The sequence below is a fragment of the Eschscholzia californica genome, unplaced genomic scaffold (genome assembly GCF_041429995.1).
Source record: "Eschscholzia californica isolate CP2 unplaced genomic scaffold, dmEscCali1.0.p SCAF_1, whole genome shotgun sequence".
Lineage (NCBI taxonomy): Eukaryota > Viridiplantae > Streptophyta > Magnoliopsida > Ranunculales > Papaveraceae > Eschscholzia > Eschscholzia californica.
The window spans coordinates 6,489,108-6,514,708 of NW_028238198.1; the positions used below are offsets into that span (position 1 = coordinate 6,489,108).

The 25,601-nt window shown below is 36.1% G+C and overlaps 1 protein-coding gene and 2 pseudogenes across 2 annotated transcripts; all 3 read left to right on the plus strand.

Moving 5' to 3' along the window:
* Positions 1-13,561: 13,561 nt before the first annotated feature.
* LOC147563642 (conserved oligomeric Golgi complex subunit 4 pseudogene) lies at positions 13,562-15,882 on the plus strand (annotated as a pseudogene). The gene has a single exon (XR_015231181.1). The product of XR_015231181.1 is annotated as a conserved oligomeric Golgi complex subunit 4 pseudogene (transcript).
* A 2,675-nt stretch (positions 15,883-18,557) lies between these two features.
* LOC147563643 (disease resistance protein SUMM2-like) lies at positions 18,558-22,927 on the plus strand (annotated as a pseudogene).
* Positions 22,928-23,500: 573 nt separating this feature from the next.
* LOC147563644 (disease resistance protein RPS5-like) lies at positions 23,501-24,523 on the plus strand. Its single transcript, XM_086655751.1, has one exon. The coding sequence runs from the start codon at positions 23,501-23,503 to the stop codon at positions 24,521-24,523; it is 1,023 nt and encodes a 340-aa protein (XP_086511877.1).
* The last annotated feature ends 1,078 nt before the right edge of the window (positions 24,524-25,601 follow it).

Here is a 25,601-nt window from a genome sequence, read left to right on the forward strand (position 1 = left end):
GGCTGCACCTTAAAGACTCATATTTTCCGACGATCTTAGCCTCGAACCAACATCGAAAAAGGGGGATTCTCTCACCATTTCCTTTCCATTTCTTATTGAATCACCATGTTTAGCTAACTTTAGTTTGTCGATTATATGAGATGAAATGTGATGAATTCGTGACTATGTTTAATATGATTTGATGTTTTGATTATAAATTGATGTTCATTTATTTCGATTATCGTTTTGATCGTATTTTCATGTGTCTTGTCAAGCACTTCGCATAGTTAATAGACGAAACGAAGTATTCGATATCGATAGTAGTCTAAGTCATAATTTCATGTGTCTTGTCATGCACTTCACATAGTTAGGCGACTAGACGACACTTTCGATGACTCGGGATTAACCGATTATGATGTTTGTTTGACTAAGTATGATCTCCGGATATACATAGTACTTAGAGACATCTACTTTATGAGTCGAATATCGATTGTACCTCGACACACCAAATCGGACTACATATAGTCGTAGGTTTATCATTATGGATTCCCGGACTTCGACACCTCTCTCACTTATTTATTGCCCGAATCGAGTCTTACCGTCTCCCGACTCTTGTTCCTCCGACTCTTCTCTCGAATCTCTCTCGCCCGTTTACTTTCTCGTTTAATTTAGTTTTACTTGCTTTAATTGTTTTCTTCATTGCTTATTCAATCAAAACCCTCGTTTACCTTTGTTTTTCTCCTTTTAGTCTAAGTTAGCTTTTAATATCTAGACCGAGGGATAAGACCCTTCGATATCCAAATTGCCTTCCTATCCTTGGATCGATCCCGGCTTTGCCGGATTACTACTTGATACCTCCGCTTGGGTGTGTAACCTTTTCGGGTGCATCAGTGCATATATCTCAAAACGAGTGGGAGCAAATTCATTATCCTGGTGTTGTATGTAGATGATATTCTACTAGCAAGCAGTGATATAGGCATGTTGCATGAAACTAAGGTATTTCTTTCAAATAATTTTGAAATGAAAGACCTTGGAAATGCTTCATTTGTTTTGGGTATTCAGATAGACCGAGATCGCTCAAAAGGCATCCTCAGTCTTTCTCAAAAGGCTTATATCGATAAAGTTCTCCAACGCTTTGGCATGAAAAAATGTTCACCAGGAGACACACCTGTGGCAAAAGGTGATAAATTTAGTTTGCTCCAATGTCCAAAATTGAATCTTGAGAAGAAGGAAATGGAGGCGATCCCATACTCGTCTGCAGTTGGGAGTCTTATGTATGCACAGGTCTGTACACGTCCAGATTTGACCTTTATTGTAGGAATGTTGGGCAAATATCTGAGTAACCCAGGTCTAGATCATTGGAAGGCCGTAAAGCGGGTTATGAGATATTTACAGAGGACGAAGGATTACAAGCTCACCTTCAGGAGAAATGATCACCTAGAGATCGTAGGATACTCCGATTCAGATTTTGCTGGATGTATTGATAGTAGAAAATCAACATCCGGATACATTTACATGATGGCTGGAGGAGCTGTTTCTTGGAAAAGTGTTAAGCAAACTCTTATAGCCTCTTCAACCATGGAAGCAGAGTTCATAGCTTGCTTTGAAGCATCTAATCATGCTATATGGCTTCAAAATTTTGTCTCTAACTTGAAATTGGTCGATAATATTGAACGACCAATGAAGATTTATTGTGACAATAAGGCAGCCGACTTGTACTCAAAGAACAACAGAAGTTCTTCGAAGTTTAAGTACATCGACATAAAGTATCTTGCGGTAAAAGATCGAGTTCAGAATGGTTTAGTGTGCATTGAGCACATTGACACAAACTCCAATATAGCTGACCCGTTCACTAAAGGTTTACCGCCTAAAGTGTTTTGTGAACATGTGGTCCGTATGGGGATTCTAGGACCCCTTGATATTATTGATTAGTGGGAGTTTATTTGGTCATTTTATTGGATCCTTCAGTTTTATGTTCTTTGGACATAACTGTATTTTGTATTAATCTTGTACAAGTTTTAAGTATTAATAAAAGTATATATTTCATCTCAATATTCTGAACTTCAGTACTACAACTTTCTATTAAGGAATCATTTGGAGAAAGTTGGACTCTATGGAGTCGCTGGATTAGTTGGAAATAGGCATGTATAGATCACATAACATGTAATTTCCAAGCTACACATCCACACTTGATCTATGTTGTTAATTACGTTAGTAATGTGACCATTAAAGGTCTAGTCATGAACAAATGCGACGAACGCCGTTTTGATCCTTTGCTGATGTGATTAATGAACCAGATTGGACGTGATATTTCTAAGCTCAGAAATAGCCTTTTATGCGCGCACTAAAGTTTTTCGTATTATATAACTCAGAATCATATAAAGTCCAAGTGGGAGATTGTTAGTATTTTTCAATACTAATGGTTATGTGGACTTAATATGAGGTTCATAATATATAATATGTTGGCTATTTCGATTGAGGGTCCTTTGTGGTCTAATTAATTATTATGTGGACCTATTTAATATCAGTTATATTGTGTGGGGGGCATATTATAGATATGCATTGTGTAGAGCCCTTGAGTATTATTACTAAAGAATGATGGGCTCTTTAGTAATAATTTGGTAACTTCCAATAACTGGTTGGGAGTTCCGATTCATAAAGGGGCAAATCCACCAGAGAGATATCACTCTGATTTTGTTCTCTTCCCATTAAGACAAAATTACTACAGAGATCTCTCTAGGTTTGGAAGATTTTGCTTCATCATCATCATGGCTTCTAATGATTCAGGTTAGTAAATCATTTAAATTTCATCTCTCTGTTCATCAAATATGACTCCTGGATTTCATTGTTTAGACTTGATAATATATTTGATTCTTGTTTATAATGATGAAATATCCCAACAAATACAAGTTTGACTATTTGAAGGTTCGACTTTGGATAAATCATTTTTTCTTCATACAATTCAAGAATTTAAATTGATGGATAAACTTTTTAAATATAACAATTGACTTAGATATTTAAATAAGTGATTTCCATTCTAAACTATTCAAGACTATGACTTCAAACTCGGAGAGTTATACAACATTATATAAAAGAAAGTCAAAGAAAAATATTTTGAAATGTTGCATCAATGTGATATGAGTTGAAATTTTAGAACCATTACCTACCTAGAAACTTATTCAATTGGATTTGCTCAACTTCATATGGTCCTCGGTAGTTTGGTTATTGTGTGATGTTAATAGTAAAGACTCCTCCACAAAATTATAACGACAAAATTATTACTAAGACATATACTATTAGTTTAAATGTGTTTTCAAGTTAACATCTATCTATAGTCAAAGGGGAGTATCTTTTTTAAGTTAGATATATTCAAATGAAAATTGAGAGTTATTAGTGTGATAAGCCTCTTCTTTTTGGTTATTTCTTTTAAAATGAAAAACTACGCTTTAAGCCTGAAGAATTTCTAAATTTCTTGAAGTAAAAACTATTATTAAGTTCTCAATTCAATGTTAATTACAATGAGAAAACAATCCCTCTTTTATGGTGATGACTGAAACACCAAGTTCTCTAAGTAAATAAGATACCCACAATAGCTCAGAGGTTGCTAGAGAGATAGCGCGATACTCAGCTTCTGTTGAAGATCTAGAAACTATAGCCTGCTTCTTTGAAGACCAAGAAATCAAAGTAGAACCCAAAAAAATACAATAGCCATTAGTCGACTTGCGAGTGTCAGGACATCCTCCCCAATCTGAATCTGAATATTCTCTTAACACTGACAAATTTCATTTCTTAATCTTAATAACAACCCCAATTGTGCCTTTTAGTTATCTTAGTACCTTCTTAAGAAGTACAAGATGACTTGTCCTAAGCTCATGGATGAACTGAGACAAGTAATTGACACTAAAGGTGAGATCTGGTCGAGTCATTGTTGCATATTGTAAACCCCCAACCATGCTTCTATAGAACACACCATTGTCAATGAGTTCACCATCCAATTTGAAAAGTCTCTTGCCCACAGATACTGGCATCACACTAGGCTTAGAATCCGAGAGACCTGCTTTATCAAGCAATTCATGAATATATTTAGTTTGGATGAGAACCAAAGAAGAAGCATGTCTCTTAACCTCAATGCCCCAAAAATAATGAAGGTCCCCAAGTCTCTTCATAGCAAATTCCTTAGTGAGATCAGTTATGAGTTAATCAAGGAGAGAAACAGTGGTTCCAGTGAGGATTATATCATCCACATAAAGAAGGAGAACCATCATCTGCTCATCACACTGAAAAACAAACATTGATGTATCTGAACTACTCTTGATAAAACCCCAACTTTGAAGATATGTAGCTATTCTGGTAAACCATGCTATAGGAGCCTGCTTGAGCCCATAAATAGCTTTGATTAAGTGACATACAAAATCAGAGCATTGTGGAGCAGCAAAGCCTAGAGGTTGTTTCATATACACTGTCTCAGTTAGGTGCCCATGGAGAAAGGCATTAGACACATTCAACTGATGAATAGGCCATTGTTGAGTAATTGCTAGAGTAAGAACAACTCTAACTGTCTGAATTCTAACAACTGGACTAAAAGTCTCCATATAATCTATACCTTCTTGTTGATTATACCCTTGAGCAACAAGCCTAGCCTTATACCTCTGTAAGGAACCATCAGAGTTGTATTTAACCTTGAAGACCCACTTACAACCCAACACATTCATATGTGGTTCTCTAGGAATCAAGGACCATGTCTCATTTTTAACAAGAGCATGGAACTCCTCTTCCATTGCTCTTTTCCAATGCTCATTCTTACTAGCCTCTTTGTAACTTGTGGGTTCTATGATAGAGGGTAAAGTGACACTTGAGATTAGTGATGTTATAAAGGCCATGCCGGCACGGTTTGGGCCCGAGATCGGCCCGTTCCGTACAGGCCCGGCCCGTACGAAAAACGGGCCTGGCCAACCCGGGTTCTATTCCGGGTCCGGGCTGGGCCTATGGTTTTGGCCCGACGGGCCAGGCCCGGCCCGTCAAAACCTATTTTTTTTTTTTCTATGCCTTATTTTTAAAAATTTCATAGAGATTGAAAACATTCCTTTCCGAAAAGATCTATCCAACAAAATCATTCCTAAAAGATTCATTTTCATAAAATATTTTCGAAAGATCTTTCCTAACTTGTTAATTTATCTGTTTAAATCATCCTCTATATTATTTCCAAAACGTAATTTCTAATAAATCACTTTCACGAAATCTTTTCAAAAATCTTTCTTAAACTTGTTAACCTACTTATGTAAATCATCCTCTACTAATTAGTTTCAAAATATAATTTCTAAAATCATTTCCCAAAAATATATTCATAGAATCTTTCCTAAACTTATTAATTTATTTATGTAAGCCACCCTCTATTAATTATTTTCACAAAGTAATTTCTAAAATCAATTCAAAAAACTCTTTCTAAAAATCTTTTCTATACTTATTTATGAAAATCATATCCTATTAACTAATAACTATTCCTAAAATCTTTCCAAAAGTCATTTCTAAATCATGTCATTATTTATAGAAAATCGTCTCTAAACTTTTAATTTATATATTCAAAATAAACTATAGATTTATGTTTTTTTAATTTAAATTTAGGTTTTTCAAATTTAAAAAAAGAAAAAAAAATTACTCCCTCCGTCTCATTTTGTTTGACCTTTTGGGAGATCCAACTTATTAAGGATTTTCATTTATTGCTTCCTAACTAAATGTATTTTCCTATATTACCCATATTTACTTTAGAGTATTACAATTAAAACTACATTGGAACTAGTGTAGAACCAATAGAAATTTTTTATTAGTATTAAAAGTAAGGGTAGATTAGGAAACGTCAATAAAACTAGTAATAAATGAGTCTTATTTCAAGTAAGTGGACAAACATTTTGGGACTTTCTTAAAAGGAATAACACCCAAACAAAATGGGACGGAGGGAGTATATAAAACCCGGGCTGGCCCGGACCCAGCCCGGATTCAACTCGGCCCGGCCAGGCCTGGGTCTATACCCAGTCCCGGGCTGGGCCCTTGTGTAGCCAACCCGGGTTGAGGCCCGACCCGGGACACCTCAACCCGGGTTGGCTAGGCCAGGCCTGGACAGCCCCGGGCCGGCCCGACCCGGCCTTTTAAGCATCACTACTTGAGATGAGAGCATGAGGAACAGTAAAGTGTGCCACATGGTTAGGAATGGTTTTATGCCTAACAATACCACTTTTCTAGCCTAATTCTCATAGGATGGACATTAGAATCTGGCACATTAGGAACATTAGTAGGACTGGAAATAGAAGACTCCACAACCTCAGGCTGCTCAATGAGAGAAGAGCTAGGGAAAGGAATAGGAGAGATAGAACTCTCTGAAGTTGAAGGCAAAAGAGTCTGATCATCTAAGGAATAGGTAGTATGATAGGAGGGAATGGATATATCCATGTTTTCAGGTAATGAAGGTAAGGGAAAAATTTGATACGAAGAAGTGGGTTCCTTCTCCAAGCTGGAACTTGAATTGGATAGGTGCATCTCAGTTGCATAAGAAAAAACTCATCAAATATTACATGTCTGGAGACATATTCTTTTTCAGTGGCAATGTCTAAACATTTATACCCCTTGTGTGATGGGTTATACCCAATAAAAACACATTTGGAGGACTTAGGGCAAAGCTTATCCTCTTTAACATTTCCCAAATAAGGATAGCAAAGAGACCCAAAGACTTTAAGCATAGCATAATCAGGAGTTTTATGAAAAAGAATTTCATAAGGAGTTTTATAGTCTAGTAGCTTACTTGGAGTCCTATTGATAATATAGGTAGCAGCTGCATAAGCATGAAACCAGAACTCTTTTGGCATAGAAGCTTGGAACAATAGGGTATTACCCACTTAAGTGATTTGCTTGTTTTTTCCTTTCTGCTCGACCATTTTGCTGTGGTGTATATGGGCAGGAGCTTCTAAACATAATCCCACATTGTTTTAGATGAGATTGAAACTCTCCTTTGCTTAATTCAGGTGCACCATCACTTTGAAAGCTTTTGATGGGTAAAGAGAAAAGCTTTTCATGTTGTTTTTGAAAATGTTCAAAACACTCCAAGCTGTCAGACCTTAGTTTCATAGGGTATATCCAGAAGAACCTACTAAAGTAATCAAGGAAAAGTATATAGTATCTGATCCCTAATTTAGTTGTAACAGATGTTGGACCCCAAATGTCACAGTGCACCAACTGAAGAGGTGTAGTTGTGCTATTTTCTGAAGTAGAGAAGGGCAATCTTTGACTTTTTCCCAATTGACAAGATGAACACACATTCTTAAAGTTCTTTGAAGTAATCTTAATCATGTTATCGATCTTTTTCCAAAGACAGAATCACCTCCTGAGCAGCATGTCCCAACCTATTGTGCCATATCTCAGCAGTTGTTGTTGCTAGACATGCTATTTCTGTCCCTTCTTTTGGTAACACATATGGATCCATTTGAAAGTCTATGCTTTAAAGATTATTCACCATTGGACCTTCTGCTAGGGTATCTTTGGACCATAGGTCTCTTATGAGAAAACCCCAAGGAAGAAACTCCACACTACAAAAGTTTTCTTTTGTAAATTTTGATATTGACAGCAAGTTTATCTGTATAGTTGGAACATGTAGGACCTTCTTGAGTTGAAAAGCATTTGACCCAGTAACTAAGGTTGCTTGACCAGTATTAGCAATATTCAGGCATTTGCCATCTCCAATCATAACTCCATTTGATCCTTGATAAGGAATGGCAGAAGTAAGATTTTCCTTTGTGTGAGTCATATGACTTGTTGCACCTGTGTCAGCTATCCACCTTTTGTCCTTTGTATTTAAAGATAGATAAGCATTCTCATGGATTGAACTTTCATTTTCTAGGTCAGCACCATAATGAGCTTGTTCATTCTCACATTCTTGTGGATCCAATTCTTCTTTTTCTTCTTCTTCATCTTCAATTTCTTGAAGATGTAGATTTGCAAAATTTCTATTTGCAGACTTAGAAGCTTCTGAAGAGAAGTCTTTGAACCTCATCCTACACTGTCTAGCTGTGTGACCCCACTTATAGCATATACCACAAGGTACAGTTGTAAAATCAAAGAAACTATTTCTTGTCTGGGTCATGGATGGTTTTGAATTTGGTCTGAATTGTGCCTTTTGTCCATATTCAAGACTTTGATTTTGATTTGAGAACTTCATAGGTGATGACCTGAAATTGTTCCTATTCTGAAATTTCTTTACAAAATATAGTTCACTTTGATCACCAGGTGTCTCTTGTTCCTTAAGTCATTGTTGATGATGGGTTAATCTACTTCTAACTTCACCAAAACTTAGCAACCCATCTCTATTTTGTATGGTAATGACAAATTGTGAGTATTCTTTCCCTAATTCTTGAAGAACAATTCTTGTCAACTCAGATTCAGGGACTCTATCAGTCACAGCTACAAGTGAGTCAGCAAGGTTTTTAATATTGCTTAGGTATTCAGATATAGATAATGAACCCTTCATGAAATTATGAAGTTTATTCCTTAATGAGGATTTTTGGGCTTCAAATTCCTGAAGAAACACCATTTCTTAGTAGCACCAAATCTCTCTAGAGGTCTTTAACCCTAGGATATCAGAAGCAATAGATTGTGTGATTGTTGCTTTTATGCAAGATTTCACAAAACTATCAGTTTTTCGCCATTGGAGATAAGCTGGGTTTGCTACATCTCTTCCTTCCACTACAGTTAACTGAGGGGGTTCACTATAGGTGTCATCGATGTAGCAAACTAGGTCATTTCCAATGAAGGCATTCTCTACCAGATCTTTCCAAACAAGGAAATTTGATCCATCTAATCTAGCAGATATAAGATTTGTGAGATTTGGATTATAAGATACCTGATTTTGATTCGTATTCATCTTTCAATGTTGAAGTTGTTCTTTGATGATGAAGACTGTATCTCTGATTCTTTGATGACAGAAGATTAGCTTCCTTCTTGTGTTCTTGATTTCAATTTCTCTTTGAAAATCGAATCTAGGGTTCTGGCCCTAATACCATGAAGAATTTCTGAATTTCTTGAAGTAAAAACTGTTATTAACTTCTCAATTCAATGTTAATTACAATGAGAAAACAATCCCTCTTTTATAGTTAATCAAGAGAGCTTAAAGAGTAATAACAGAAACAAGTTTAGAGAGAGAAAACAACTTTTAACTAACTAATTCAAAGAGTTAGTTATAACCTAATATTTCTGCCGGAGAAGGTGATGAGGTGGCGTGACATGGCAGAGAGAGAAAAAGAGATGGAGGAGAGAGAGTGACGGAAAGTTAAAGTTAACGGTAATAGGGGGTCATATGGGTATTTCTCGTAAAGTAGGGGGCCAGGCGGGAAGCTGGTCACAAAGTAGGGGGCCATTAGGGAAATAACCCAATTACGAATTATGTTAGATAATTCCATAATACTGTAATCAAATATGTCTAAATTGCACGTAAAGCATAAGTAATGTAGATTGGTTTTATAAACTTTTTTCTAAATTATGGAGGGAATATTAAAATTATGAATAATGACAGGAAAGTATACAAACTGAAGACATAATATATTATATTTAGAAAAAAGTTTGGTAACTAACCATTGTTTCCATCCTTAGCAACAGCAGCTAGAATGCAACCGTTAAAACGAGTTTTGCAAAAGGTTCCGTCAACGTATAACAGGTCTACAATATTTGAATCCAGCCATACAAGCATGTGGTGCTATAAAAATTCTTTGAAATCGACGACTAACATCGTCGATTTCTAATCGGACTATGCCGTTTGGATTTGTACGTGAAAAGGCATCAGCATACCATTTAAGTTTTGCATATGAATCTCCTTCCTGGCCAAATGCTTCGTTCATTGCAACTTTCTTCCCCTCATAAGTGTAGTAATATGGAAGTTGAACGCCGTAGTTTTTCAAGAAATCTTTCTTCAAACTTTTAGTGGAACGATCTGGACTTCTTGTTACATCATCAAGAATAAGTTTACCAACAAAAGAACTGTTGATTTTGGGTTTTTTGATCTTCTTAATGAAATCAGCATAGTCATGTTTCATTTCCAAATCTTTCAAAATGAACATCGATTCGCATTTTAATGGTGCCGATCCATGCACTCTCCATTTGCAATCTTCCACAGGACACACAGCAGTAACACGCTTTGTATCATTTTTTAAGAATTTGAAATCATGTCCTGTGTTAATACTATATTGCCTAAGAGCATATCGAAATGCTTTGGCACCACCGGGAGAGAGCTGTCCTACTTCTGTAAATATCTTATCCCAACCCTCTGATTTCAATTTGATTTGCTTAATTTGATTTGTTGATTCTGCCTGGGAATCCATCTGTGATAACATGTTGAAATATAATAAATACAAATAAATTTTGCATAAAGTATATTGATGTAAGATAAATCAAGCATACATTAGTATAAATTATATATAATTTATTCTAAATCAATCATTAGGTATAACAATATTGCGAATGTTTTATGTTAAAGAAACGAACACTGATTTATATTAAAGTATACGTAATGTTGTATTGCAAACAGGTAATTTATGAGCCATAATATAGCATTCATTAAAAACCTGATAAAGTATATATAATTTGTTAGAGAATTATGAAATGGTGTTTACAAGCTCAAAATCATTGAGCTTCTGTTGTTTGCATGATTTACAATAATATATGATACTTTATGATAAAGTACAGGAACTGATAATTCTGTTACGATGAACCGTACGGTAAAAACACGATTCAATTATCCAAAAGGATTGAAAACCGGATCTGAACAAAAAGTACAAATCTCATTAAGCTTAATCTACATATCTTTAGATGATTGAATCTTTCTGTATTAAACTGAATTTGTAAGATTCAGTAATGAAGAATTAATTCATCAAACTAGCTATCATTCAATAGATCCTTAGAGAGAGAAAGAAAATCCTAATTTCATATCCATATGAAACAGAAACATTAAATAGAAGATTGTTTACCTGAATTTGATTAGCTCTAATGAAGTTTTAACAATTTCTTTGCATTAATGGAAGATGTAGATAGATAATCAACATCTTCATAAACTAAAACAAAATCAAAGAAAGTTATAATCAGATGAATGTTTTACCTGATTAAGAATGGTGATTATGATTGCTGCAACTCAAATGATTCTGTTTTAATGGAGGATTTACGTTCGAATCAGATGAAGGGAGAGAGAGAGAGAAAAGATTATTAGAAACAATACGATATCAGTTACAAAACTTGCTTATTATGATAAGATCACGATTGCTTAATATAAAACGTGATTGGAGAGAGAAACAGTGAGATAAAAATGGAAAATATATTAACCGATTTTGATCTTATAACTGTTTATATATTTAAGAAAGGTTAGTCTGGGTATTAATAAAGTATAATTATTCTAGGGATTTGTGATTGCTCTCTAGATTGAACCAAAAGGATTAGATATCTATTTCTAATATTATTTTGGTTTTTATACCCCTTATGGGATTAGAGGGGACTAAATCTCTTATTAGGGGCAATTTTTTGGGCCATATACCCAAAAATTCTAATACAAATAAAATAGATCCTTAAGTTAGGATCTACAACTTTCATCATCGTCAACTACAACTTACATCAAATATAACAATATCAACATCAAAAAAGAAAACAAAAATTACATCAATAGGATTCATCTCTGAAACATACATTTTATAGAGTACATGGATCTGTTTCTAAGCTTTACTCGTGATCAGTGAATTCCTAATTTCCAACTTCCAATGACTTCAATGGTGCAAGACCGCAAGTTGAATTTCCATGAGAAATTTATGGATAGGTACTAAAAGTGAAACCAATTTAAGATCATTCGTCGGAATCATGGATGAATTAGAGTAAGATGAACTTAGGTTTTAGAAACTTAGGGTATTAAGATGAAGATTTTAGAATCTTATGCTATTAGGATGAAGGTTTTAGAAACTTATGGTATTAGGATGAAGGTTTCAAAAGACTATAGAAATAGAGAAACGTAGGGTATTAGAGAGAGATTCAGTGAAGTGGTAAAGACTAAAGAAAGAGAAAAATTCGGAGAAGCGAGAGACCTAGAGAAGAGGGCGGTGGAGTGGTGGATGTTTCTAAAGAGATAAAATAGGGTATTAGGGTTTGGGGGTATTTAAGAGGATATGAAGGGTCGGCTAGGGTTTTTAGTCTGACCCCTTACGATCCAACGACTGGGGATGTCTCAGCTGTTGGATCATGTAATTGGACTCGGGTATGTAGCGGGCGGACGGGTAAACCTTGCTAACGGGCGGTCGGGTCGGGTTTACTATTGGGCGGGCGAGTGTAATGGGTCGGAACTCGGGTAAGATACCTTACCCGAGTCCCGCCCGACCGAAATTTCGGGTCCGCCCGAACCGGGTTCTTGTCGGTTGTCGGGTCTCACCGATCCGGGGGATTAGGGTCGGGTTTCGGATTTCCAGACCGTTTTTCCGACCCTATTCACAATCAGTCAAGTTTTTCTTACTTATTATTAACTCTATTCTGTTAGGAAAAATACTAATTAACTTGTTCAGGAATATGAAGATAAAATATGTGAATGTAAAAGCAGAGACACCAAGACCAAACCGGGTCAAGGGCTAACCGGCCATGGAGAATAGTTTTAGGAAGTCCCAATTTTAGTATGATTATTAGAGAATTTAGGTTTAGGAAATTATGTTATTTTAGTATTTCCAATAATTGGAAAGGTCCAGATTTGAGTCTAGTTATTTAGGAAGTTGCAGTATTTTAATTATTTAGGAAAGTCTAATTCAAGTCTATCTAGGAAAGTCCAGAATCCTATAAAAGGATATCTTGTTTGTCCATTATTCTCAAGTTGAAGAGAAACCCCATTGAAGTTTAATAAAGTTTTAAGTATTTAGAGTTATTTCATCGTTATTTTATCGTTCTTTGTTTAATTTTATCGTCTTCTTTAATTTCCGCTGCGTTCTACATCATGTGGTATTCAGAGCCACCAAAGTTTTTGGCTAATGATTCTGGAAATTTTTTTCCAGACCAGTTACATCAGTATCAATCTTATTATATTCGTCAAGATGATTATATTCAATCAAATTATACTCATCAAGAGATAACGAATCAATGCTCATGTTTATATGTGAATAACGACTCGTACAATTATCATTGGAATCCGGGAGAAATCGCACGAGAAAATCCTCCACAACCGTCTCCTCGTCAATACCAACCGTCACCACCTCCGTACTCTATTCATTCACCGCCGCCGAATTCACCACTTCAACGGTCTTCTTCCATCCTTCCCAAACCTCTGGATCCTGCGGAAAGACATAACGTTTTCCAGTCAAGACTTACCATCAACAATAAGGTATGTGACTTTATTATTGACGATGGTAGCGAAGGAAACATGATATCACTTCGCCTAGTCAAAGCACTCGGTCTTCCTACTTACGACCACCCTTGCCCATATAAACTCGGTTGGGTTTCTGACAAAAACGAATTGGCAGTTAGTCAACAATGCATATTTTCGTTCTCAATCGGTTCCCACTATCATGACTACCTTTGTTGTGATATTGTTGACATGGAGAACTGTCATCTCATCTTAGGCAAACCATGGATTTATGATGTGGACGCGGTTCACAGATGCCGCGAGAACACCTTTGAATTCTTTTGGCTTCGGAAGAAGATTATACTTCTACCAATTCAAAACGAACCACCAAACACAGTGCTTCCAAATTCCGCCATCAAAGAAGAAGAAGAAAAGGGAGTTTCTTCAGTTAACTTTGGTAGTACAGAAGCCCTAGACAATGTTCGTAATCTTACTGATGTAGGAGCAATGACTCGTCTCCTTCACGAATACATAGCTTATCAAAGAGGCATCGATGTTCAACTCGAAAATTTACTATCTCAAAGAACAGATCTTGCGAAAACACTCATTAATTTGCAGAAATCCGAAGAAGTTTTGGCGATTGTTAAAGCTGATTCAGATTATATGTTGACTAATGTTCGATCAACTTGTGACCTTGTTGTTCAGGTAAGTGGAAAAGTTAGAGAATTAGATCTTGTTCAATCTTGTGTTCACTCTACTTTATCTAGAATTGATGCTATTGTTGAAAGAGGTAATTGTATTGATGGTGTTAAAAAAGCATTAGAAACTGAAGATTATGAATCAGCGGCCAAATATGTTTCAATATTTTTACAAATCGATGAGAAATTTAAAGATTTTGGATCTGAACAGAGAGAACATCTTCTTTCATCAACGAAACAACTTGAAGGAATTGTTAGGAATAAATTGTCTTCTGCCGTAGATCAATGTGATCATACGACGATTTTACGGTTTATTGAGTTTTTTTCACTGTTAGGTCTTGAAGATGAAGGATTACAAGTTTATGTTTCTTATTTAAAGAAAGTAATTGCATTCAGCTCTAGATCAAAATTTGAGCACTTAGAGGAACTTCAGGAACACAACAACGGTGGAGTAATTAATCAAGTTAATTTTGTCGGTTGTTTCACAAAGCTGTTTAGAGATATTGTTTTGGTTGTTGAAGAAAATGCTGAGATTTTGCAGAGTCTTTGTGGTGAAGATGGAATTCTTTATGCCATATGTGAGCTTCAAGAGGAATGTGATACTCGAGGTTCGCTTATATTGAAGAAATATATGGAGTATAGGCAATTGAGTAGATTAGAATATGAAATTAACTCTTATAGTAAGAACCTACTCTCTGTTGGAACTACAAAAAGTCCCGATCCGAAGGAAATCGAGTTGTATTTGGAAGAAATCTTGTCATTGACACAGTTGGGTGAGGATTATACCAAATTCATATTGTCCAAAATTAGGGGTTTGAGATCTGTTGATCCAGATTTGGATCCAAAAGCAACGAAATTATTTAAAAGTGGAAACTTCAATAGAGTGGTTCAGGAAATTACTAAGTTCTATGTGATTTTTGAAGAATCCTTTATGGTGGAGAGTGTTAGGAAGGCTATAGCGATTGATGAATTGTCACGTGAAGCTACGATTGACATATCTACAGCTAAGTTAAAAGGTGAGACAAGAGCCAACTTGAGATTGGGTAAGACAGTTCCGAATGCGACAAAAATCTATCGTTATTTTCTTTGGGAACCAAGTAATTTGTTAATCTTTATTTGTTCCCCACGATTCGCCTTTTCACTTGATAGTCAAAACCTTGTTAGGTTATTTCAGGTGGTTATTAAACGACAAAAGGTGGTATTCATATTGGAATGGAAGACGACATTCATTGTTGTTTGTCTAAGAAAGAAGGTCGTATTTGTGATTTCTTTCCTGAAGCTAAAAGATGACGGTCGATGTCGCGATTTGTTGGATGGTTCTTCACTATTGTTGAATTTGCGAATCTCGGCGCGTCACGGGGTCCAGATTATAGTGGGTTCCCTAATACATCATTATCTTCTACAGATTTTCAGCAACTTTCGTTTGAAGTGGGAATTACGAATCGCCATGGCGGAATTCAGCGTATACGGGCGGCTCACATTATTTTCTTCGTCGAAACGGTTCGGGACGAACCTCGTGGAAGAAGGGGAAGCTGATGCAGGGGCACCCGGCGTGGAGGCTTTTTCCATGACCAAACCGGGTCAAGGGCTAACCGGCCATGGAGAATAGTTTTAGGAAGTCCCAATTTTAGTATGATTATTAGAGAATTTAGGTTTAGGAAATTATGTTATTTTAGTATTTCCAATAATTGGAAAGGTCCAGATTTGAGTCTAGTTATTTAGGAAGTTGCAGTATTTTAATTATTTAGGAAAGTCTAATTCAAGTCTATCTAGGAAAGTCCAGAATCCTATAAAAGGATATCTTGTTTGTCCATTATTCTCAAGTTGAAGAGAAACCCCATTGAAGTTTAATAAAGTTTTAAGTATTTAGAGTTATTTCATCGTTATTTTATCGTTCTTTGTTTAATTTTATCGTCTTCTTTAATTTCCGCTGCGTTCTACATCACACCACCTACAAGATTATTACTAAGATTCTAGTCAATCGCCTTAAGTCGGGTTTCGCCGAGATCATCTCTCCTCTCCAATCTGCTTTCCTCCCGGGTCAACAAATTACTTTTTCTTTTTTATGAGATGGTCGATTACTTACAATATTATTATTGCTCATGAGATTATTCACTCTTTTAAAACAATTAAAGGAACAAGAGTTATCTTGGTCTTAAATTAGATATGTCTAAGGTTATCGATTGTGTCGAATGGTGGTTCCTCTTAACTCTTTTCAAGCAGTTACAATTTTCTTCTCATTGGTGTAATCTTATAGCAATTTGCATCTCTACTTCCTCAACTATTATTCTCATCGATGGAAGGTCTGGCAAAACTTTCCTTCCTTCTCGCGGAGTCCCCTTTCTTGTTCATCTTAGCCATGGAAAATCATAGTCATCTTCTTTCTTCAACGTGTTTTATTATGTCTCTGGTTTTCCAATAAAAGTCCCGGAGTTAAACATCCATCGCTTTCTATTTGCGGACGACTATATCATTTTTGGTAAAAATTCCTCTGATCAAATTCATAATTTACAAGATACTCTTTCCTCTTTGTGTCGCTCCTCAGATCAAATGATCAACTTCAATAAATCTAGTATTTTCTTCTCTCATAATACTCATCCTAAATTTAAGAGGATCATTGCTCGTCGCCTAAAAGTTAAATCAAATTCGCTTATTGACAAATACCTTGGGGTTCAGCTTCAAAGAAACAGCCACAGTAGCTAAGTACTCCACTGAAGCAGAATCCAAGGCTTTATCTCAGGCTGCAGCTGAAATACTTTGGGTTTCCTATGTTTCAAAGGAGCTACATCATTTAATCTCTTCTCCCATCGTACTTTATTGTGATAATTTGGGTGCCAAAAATATTGCAGCCCATCTGTCATGCCATAACCAAACAATTGAAGTGGATTATCACTTCATTTGTGACTTGGTTGTTGTTGGTCGCCTGCAAATTAGGCATATCCCTACAAATCAGCAGCCTGCTTATATACTTACCATAGGCTTGTCCAAAACTCTTTTCATTCTAAGATACAAGATCTCGAGATGGATGTCCGTAAGTAGGGGTGGGAATCGGTCTGGACGGGTGGGAAACGGACACTAACTCCATCGGTCCGGGCGAAATGGGCACAAGTCTTAAGTGTCCACTCGGACATCCGGACAAAACGGGCGGACATTTCGGATTTTTCTCCAACAAAGTACCCGTCCATGACCGTTTTGATAGTCGGGCAAACCGGATATCGGTCGGGCGGACACCGGTCACTAATGAACAGATAAAGAATTTTTTATTCGAAATTAAAATTGTTTAGTAGCTAAATACAACTTTCTAAACTCCCACCTTCAAATTCGAAAAAGTAAATGAATACAAAATTAAAAGATAATCATTGAGATTTCTCATGGCTTAGGATCGATGTATTGTGGATTCTAGGGTTACTTGTGAGATATTTTTACTCTTGAACTCTCATGGTTGTAGTTAACTTTACAAATCTAAAGGCTTAAAACCAATCATATAGGCGGAAGGGTATAAAGGGTCTGATAAACAGACGAGTTCGGTCGTGCGGACTATATAAGCGGGCGGACTCGGTCGGATCACCGGACAAGGACCTATGTGCGCGTCCGTCCGCTTAAGTTCTTTCGGTCGGGCGGATACGGACACGCTCGGACTTTGGACGGTAACGGACTCTTCGGACTCGTACGGTCGTGGGCGGATTTCGGATTTTCGGGCCAAAATCCCACCCCTATCCATAAGTATGGATATGAGATGATGAAGGTGTAATCGGAGTGTCGCCAAATAATGAAATAAGTTTGAATAAAGGTGTCTTTATGAAGTGCAAATAGAATTAAGAGAGGTGCCTTTATAAAATTTTGTATAAAGTATGTTAAGAAGGTTCTTAACTAACTATTTCATCAAAAAAAGGTTCTTAACTAACTTCCTCTCACTAAAATTAACAAATTTAAGAACTGATACCCATTGCAAAAAAAAAAGTGGCATTATTCTCACACGCCCTTTCACATGTAGCGTTCTTTTAAGCCTAGCACTTATGTTTTTCTTTTCTTTTTGGGTGACGTAAAACATGTGTGCCTCTTAAGTCTATCACGTGTATGTTTCAACAAAAAAAAGTCTATCACGTGTAGGTCTAGCTCTGATACCTTTCAACAACAAAGAAACCAACTTCCCCAAACTGCCTCCAACTGCCCCCCTTGTTATTGGTTTTGGTAGCTTACTAGGGATGATACCTTTTTTTTTTTGTTTACCTTGACAAGCAAAAGATTGAGTAAGATTCACTTACCATGTGAGGTTGATCCAATTTCTTGTCTGATTCCTCATTGACCTCGATTTTTGTTTAAGGACTAACAAATTAACAAATCTTTAATATTGACCTCAAATTTTGTTTTACCAGATGGTAATTGGTAAATATTGTATTAATAATGTAAGTTTATAAAATACTTCTTCTTTAATGCCATTTCTTCTTCATCTTGTTTCCATTCTTCTATATAACTTTCACCATTATAAGCTGAAACTTTTAAACTTCAATGGATTTTGTGACACCTGTTGTCGACCTCGTCGTTCGTATATGGGTTGTGTTTCTCCTCAAGCTGCCAAGGTCTGGAACCTCCAAAAAAATCTGATTTCTTTGTCAACTTCAGTGGGAAAATTAAAGGCTAGAAGAAACGACGTAATGAAGAGGGTTAATGTCGCTGAATCAAACATAAGTGAACCAATGGAACGAACCGATGTAGTTAAGGATTGGCTTGAAAGAGTACAAACCATTGTTCAAGAAGTTGATGACATTTTACAACAACCAGCTAACATTGAACTAATCAATTCAAATGATAGTATAATCAAACGTTGTTGTTGTTCTTGTCGGTCACGTAACACTCTGAAAGATTACAAGCTTGGCGACTTGGTGATTGAAAAGTTATCATCTTTGAATGAGTTAATGATTGAAGGAGAATTTGATGTTGTTGCTAATATACGCGAACCAGATCCAGTCCAAGAGATTCCAACACCTATGGTTGTGGATATGGAACCAAATGTAGAAAAATGTTGGAGTTTTGTTAATGATGATAGAGTAAGAACTTTGGGTATGTATGGGATGGGTGGAGTTGGAAAGACTACACTCATGAAGAAACTCAACAATGAGTTCCTTAGAAAGAACCATGACTTCAATTTGGTGGTCTACGTTGTGGTTTCTCAGTATCCAAACTTACAAACAGTTCAAAATGAAATCGTAAAATCACTAGGGTTGTCGATGCCCTCCGGAGAAATGGATTGATGCAGGGAGATTTTCATGAGATATTCCAAGTATCTTGGATATCTTAAAATCTAGTTATTTTAGTAGCATAATATTTTTGTTAGTAGAAAATTATTATTTTTAGCAGTTTTATATTTTTAGGAAACCTTTTAGCTTTTAGATTATAGTATTTTATTTATTTAGAAGTTGTTATTAGAATTTGATTAGGTTTAGGAAACTAGTATTTTATTTATTAGAAATTGTTATTTGAGTTTGATTAGGTTACGGAAACCCTAAGTCTATACAAAGGGAATCTAGGAGTTGTTTCATTCATTCAGTTCAATCAATAAAATTCAAGTATTTTAGTAGTTAATCTTATTAGTTTTGGTTCTATAGTCTTTAGACGGAGATCTAAGACTCTTTTATTAGTTTTCCGCTGCGTCAGTTGGCATCAAGAGCGAGGTTTCTCTTGGCTTAATGGCAGATGACGAAGTTAGAAACACAAACCTCGACGGTGAACGAGGTAACAATGTCATGTGGGCAAAAATTGACGGTTTGAGTCATCAACTAACCCAAGTTATGGAGATGATTAACAACCTGAATGTCAATACAAACCCTAGGCAACCTATTAACAGAGAACGTGTTGAGGGATTCACCCACAACCAAGCTGTTAATGGAAACGAAGGCAGAGCACAACCACTTCAACAATATGCTGGCAACCAAGAAAATAGAGGTAACTATTATCCTAACCAATTATATACGCGTAGATATTATGATGAATACAAAATCAAGGAAGAAATACCACTCTTCAATGGTTATTTGTCGGTCGAAGAGTTCCTTGATTGGCTACATGAGGTTGAGCGGCAAGTGAATATGTCATATACTGTTCCTGGTGAACAGATGGTAAACATTATTGCTTGTAGACTGAAAGGAAGTGCTGCTGTTTGGTGGGATCAGTTACAACGTCAAAGAGAGGGGCAAGGAAGGGCTCCAATCCAGAATTGGCCGTCTATGAAAGAAAACATGAGGGAGAGGTTCTTACCACCAGATTATCAACAACACTTGTTTATGACTTACCAGAACTGTTGACAAGGATTGCGTTCGGTGGGTGAGTACTATGAGGAGTTTTCAAAACTGGCTCAAAGAAACAATATGGAGAACATTATAGAATATGAAGATGTTGTAGCAAATCGATTTCTAAGCGGATTAAAATTTAGTTTGCGAGAAAAAGTGGGGATAGTTACAGTATGGACTATTCAAGATGCGTACAACTTGGCCCTAAAAATTGAAGTTGAGGAACGGGAATATAGGAAGTTTGGATTTCGGAGGGAAGTACAACCTCACTTAACTAATAAAAAGGTAAAAACGACTCCCTTAGAGAATGTTGAACCACCACGAATTATCACCATAGACGATTCAAACAATATTGTTCATGAAGCAAAATCCGACGTTATTGTGTTCAAGGATAAGTCTCCTAAAATCAATTTACACAATAACATAATTATTTCTGAAGAAATTATTCAAAAAATTGAGTTAAAATAAGTGGTTCAACCAATTGAGTCAAAGGAAGTTGTTCAGGAAATTGAGACAAAGGTCGTTGTTCAAGAAGCTGAATCAAAGGAAGGTGAAAAACTTCGGAAGTCAGACATTAGTCCAATTGAAGTTCCTTCATACGAAGATCCGTTCTCAGAATTTTGCGAATCTCAAATTGTTTCACACGGATTGACAAGTAATTTTATTCGAAAGTCTTCATCGAAGTTCGTAATTTTCAATCACTATACTCATGATCTATACAAGTTTATTTTTGGAGTGAAAAGGGAGTTTGAATCACATCACAATTATAGTCAGAAAATTTTCTGTGACTTAAGAAAGTCTTTCGTCCAATCTGATAGCTTGGTGATTCCCATGCACAATTCACGACAAAGTTTTCTCGTGGGTGTACCATTCAAGACAACCTTCCAATCAATCAGTAAACTCGAGGCGAGTTTCTTTGAAGTGGAGGAGACTGATGCAGGGAGATTTTCATGAGATATTCCAAGTATCTTGGATATCTTAAAATCTAGTTATTTTAGTAGCATAATATTTTTGTTAGTAGAAAATTATTATTTTTAGCAGTTTTATATTTTTAGGAAACCTTTTAGCTTTTAGATTATAGTATTTTATTTATTTAGAAGTTGTTATTAGAATTTGATTAGGTTTAGGAAACTAGTATTTTATTTATTAGAAATTGTTATTTGAGTTTGATTAGGTTACGGAAACCCTAAGTCTATATAAAGGGAATCTAGGAGTTGTTTCATTCATTCAGCTCAATCAATAAAATTCAAGTATTTTAGTAGTTAATCTTATTAGTTTTGGTTCTATAGTCTTTAGACGGAGTTCTAAGGCTTTTATCAGTTTTCCGCTGCGTCATGGATCCGGACATAAAGGCTAGACACATATTCAAGGTGTTAAGCAAGAAGAAGTTCGTGTTGTTGTTGGATGATATTTGGACACGCATTGATTTGGAAAAATTAGGTGTTCCCTCTTTCGACAATGATAGTACTTGTAATACAAAATCTATGGTCATTTTCACGACTAGATCTGAGGTTGTTTGTGGACAAATGGAAGCTGATGAAACAATGAAAGTAGTTTGCTTAGAATGGAATGAAGCTTGGAGTCTATTTCAAAAGAAAGTAGGAAAACAAGCGTTAGAATGCGATGAAAAAGTACTTGATCTTGCGAAAAATGTAGCAAAAGAATGTCTTGGTCTACCTCTAGCACTCATAACTGTTGGCCGAGCTATGGCTAGCAAGAGGACGCTGCAAGAATGGAATCATGCAGTGACCGTACTCCGTAAATCAGCCGCAGAGTTCCCAGGTATGGAAGATAAAGTATTAAAGATTTTAAAGTTTAGCTATGACAATTTGCGAAACGAAAAAATCAAATCTTGTTTCCTTTACTGTTCATTATTCCCCGAAGATCATCTTATAGATAAAGAAACACTTGTTGATTATTGGATATCTGAAGGATTGTTAGACGATTTTGATAACATAGACGAAGGTCGTGCATAAGGTCATGACATCATCGAATATCTTAAGGGTGTTTCCTTGTTGCAAAGTGATATCCTCAGCCGTGGGGCTGTTCAAATGCATGATGTAATTCGTGATTTGGCGTTATGGATAGTCTCTGACTATGGTAAAAGCAAGGGGAAACATTTGGCTGACAATGGCTTCGAACCAAGACCTGATCAATGGGAGAAGGCAGAAAGGATATCAGTGGCTACTGAATTTTCTTACCATATGAGTATTTCACCAAAGGGTGCTTCTAAAGGCACCGGGCCAAAAGACTGTTAGCATCCGGAAATTTTATAAGCACCGGTTCTCTATAAGCACCGGTTTTTAATGTGGGTGACATTCACCTTCATTTGCTTCTTCCATCTTCTTCTTCCAAAATAAAAAGAATACCAATTCATTTTCTTTCCAAAACAAAAATCATGTGTGCTCATCTAGATCGTGTAAGTAAAAAAATTCATTTTTTCTTATTTACTTTATATTCTCGTTAGTAAATACACAAAATTGAAAAGAATGGGTCCACTCTCTTCTTCCTTCTTCACCAAATTTCATCCACAAAATAAACTCATTTTCTCTCCTCTTCCTTCTCATGTTCATCTTCATTCCTTCTATATCCCCTTTGTAAATGTAGAAGAAATATTGCAAGATTCAGAAAGGTAGAGAGAGAGATGAGAATAAGGGTTTTTAGAGAGAGAAAGATGAAGAAAACCTTGCGAGAAGTAGCAGAGGAGCTGGTCATGGTCGAGTTCACGAGAAAGAGAGTGAGGATTGGGATGTTTTTTAAGCCCCGGATCAGCTGATCCGTTTGGCCCTCTTAGGTCCCGGATCAGCTGATCCGTCTGGTCCTCCTAGGTCCCGGATCTGCTGATCCGTTTGGTCCTCTTAAGTCCCGGATCACCTGATCCGTTTGGTCCTCTTAAGTCCCGGATCAACGGATCTGTTTGGTCCTCTTAAGGCTCGGACTGGTTCAGTCCGTCCGGTAGATTTTGTTTAATTTTGTGATAAACGGATGGAGGTGTTAGGGTTAAGTTGGCTTTGACTGGTGCCTACATAGTTGAACGGTGCTAACAGAGAAATGAGCAGTTGGGCCTGGTGCTAATAGAGATGGATGCTAACAGCCTTTTGGCTTGGTGCCTTTAGAAGCACCCTTCACCAAATTGCTCAAAAATTTCAACTTTGATATTCTTATGCACCCAAAAAAGTGCAAAGAAAAATAATGAATTTTTTCAACATATGCCTAACCTTAGAGTTCTAAGCATAAAGGAGGGAATAATTGATAAATTATCACCAAATATTTGTCGATTATCAATATTACGATACCTCAATTTACGTGGTACAGGTATAACAGAGCTACCAAATGAGTTGAAATCCTTGGTAGAATTGATGTACTTATTTTTGTCAGAAACAAATTATCTCGGAAAAATACCTTGTGGGGTGATATCTTGTCTTACACAGTTACGTGTACTAGACGTATATAGATCTGGTTTCTATAACTGGGAGACAGAAGATGGCCCAAGTTTAACGGAACTGGAAAGCTTGAAACACTTGAATGATCTCGGAATCACGATAAGTACACTTTGGGCTCTGAAAAAGTTGGTAAGCATTCGCAAATTTGAGTTATGCACAAGACGTCTATGTATTAGAAGATGTGATGGTTTGACCTCCCTTTCACTATCACAATCATCTTCTTCATCTTTAAGTCTTGCCAACTTTAAGAATTTAAAACAACTTTATATTGCATATTGTGATGACTTGAAAGAGTTAATAATCAGTGGGAGGGGGATGCAAAGTCTAGAGTATCTGGGTCTAGATTATTCAGACAATATACAGATTGTGATGAATAATGTCTTGCCTTCTTCGCCTCAACAACAATCAGAGTTCTCTCTTGCAAACCTTCAACATGTGGAGATTGCGAAATGTGGCTCATTAAAAAACCTTACATGGCTTGTTTATGCTCGCAACCTTAGAAGACTTGAACTACGTAAAATGGAAAACTTGGAAGAAATAATTGGTGATGATTATCCCAAGTTCTTAGAGCCATTCCCGAAGCTGCAACATATATATTTGACTAAATTATATGGCTTAACGAGGATATGTTCAAATCCATTGGATTTCCCTGCTCTCGAAATTATACAAGTGTTGGACTGTGACCTCATAAAGAAGCTACCTTTTGACAACAATAGTGGTGTGATCAAGAACAATACTTTAAGAGGCATCTATGGAGGATTGGAGGGTACCAATGGTGGGAAAGCTTAGAATGGGAAAATGATACCATCAAGTCCTATTGTCGTCCTTATTTTGTCGGAACTACTCTAAGATATTGATTATATATCTTTTCGTCAAAATGGAAAATAGTAAGTTTTTTTTCCTTAATTGTCTTTGGTTCAACAAGCGAAGGCTCATCCATGTGTGTAATGAAATTGGACAACTGAATGATTTTGCTTCGAAAAACATTGTAATAAGCAAGTACAAGTTTTATACACTAAATTTCATGTCATGTGCATTAAACCACATTAAGGGTCTTTCACTATCACCATCATCAAATCTTGGTAGAGTATTAGTGTGAATCCTTTTGTTAATCACTTCTAACTTTGATTCCTTTTTATCATTAAGTCCTCGTATATGCTATTATGCAAAGATCTTAATTTATATTTGTTATTTTGAAAAGAACTTTTGTGTCTCCAATCCCAAGCCAAATGACTCTATGATGGTTAGAAATTTTCTACTAGGTGAACTTGAAGAACCCTTGGAAAATAGCCCCACCTTGGTAAAGGGTACTATTGTAACCAAAAAAATAATATTTTAGTCCGCTTTACTCATTAAATTGTTTTGAGTTGGATGACCACAAACTTAACATAGTTTCAGAGCTCCGCATGCCCGAGTTTGGTCTAAAAGATACATTTTTCATGTCTCAAAGAACTCCACACATGAAGGTGTGTGTCCTCTCTTGTGCTTACCAAATAGTTTTAAGTTTTATGACCACAAATTAACCACCATTCCCTTAGACTTCTTTTTATCTCTACAAAGAAGGCACAATTTTATGAAAATTGCTAGGTAACAAGAAAAACAAAGCAGGCTCTATAGAAAAATTGGCTTGTTGTGGTTTGTGTTTCCCATTATTATAATTCATTAACCTGCGAATCACAGTAAGTTATATAGATTTTTGTCTAGAGTCTGTTTAGGTTTTTTTGTTCTTTAATATTACTCCAGGATTTTGGAGTTTATGTCAACACTATCAATCAATTGAGCAACCAAGTGTTGACAAAACCCAATGTTTTCAAGAAAGATTAGTTTAGCATTTGAGAAGTAGGTAAATGTATTAAGACTCATTTTG

What these genes read in the sequence shown, in the direction of transcription:
- LOC147563644 (XM_086655751.1), top strand. Translation starts at nt 23,501, where the DNA reads ATGCCTAACCTTAGAGTTCTAAGCATAAAGGAGGGAATAATTGATAAA.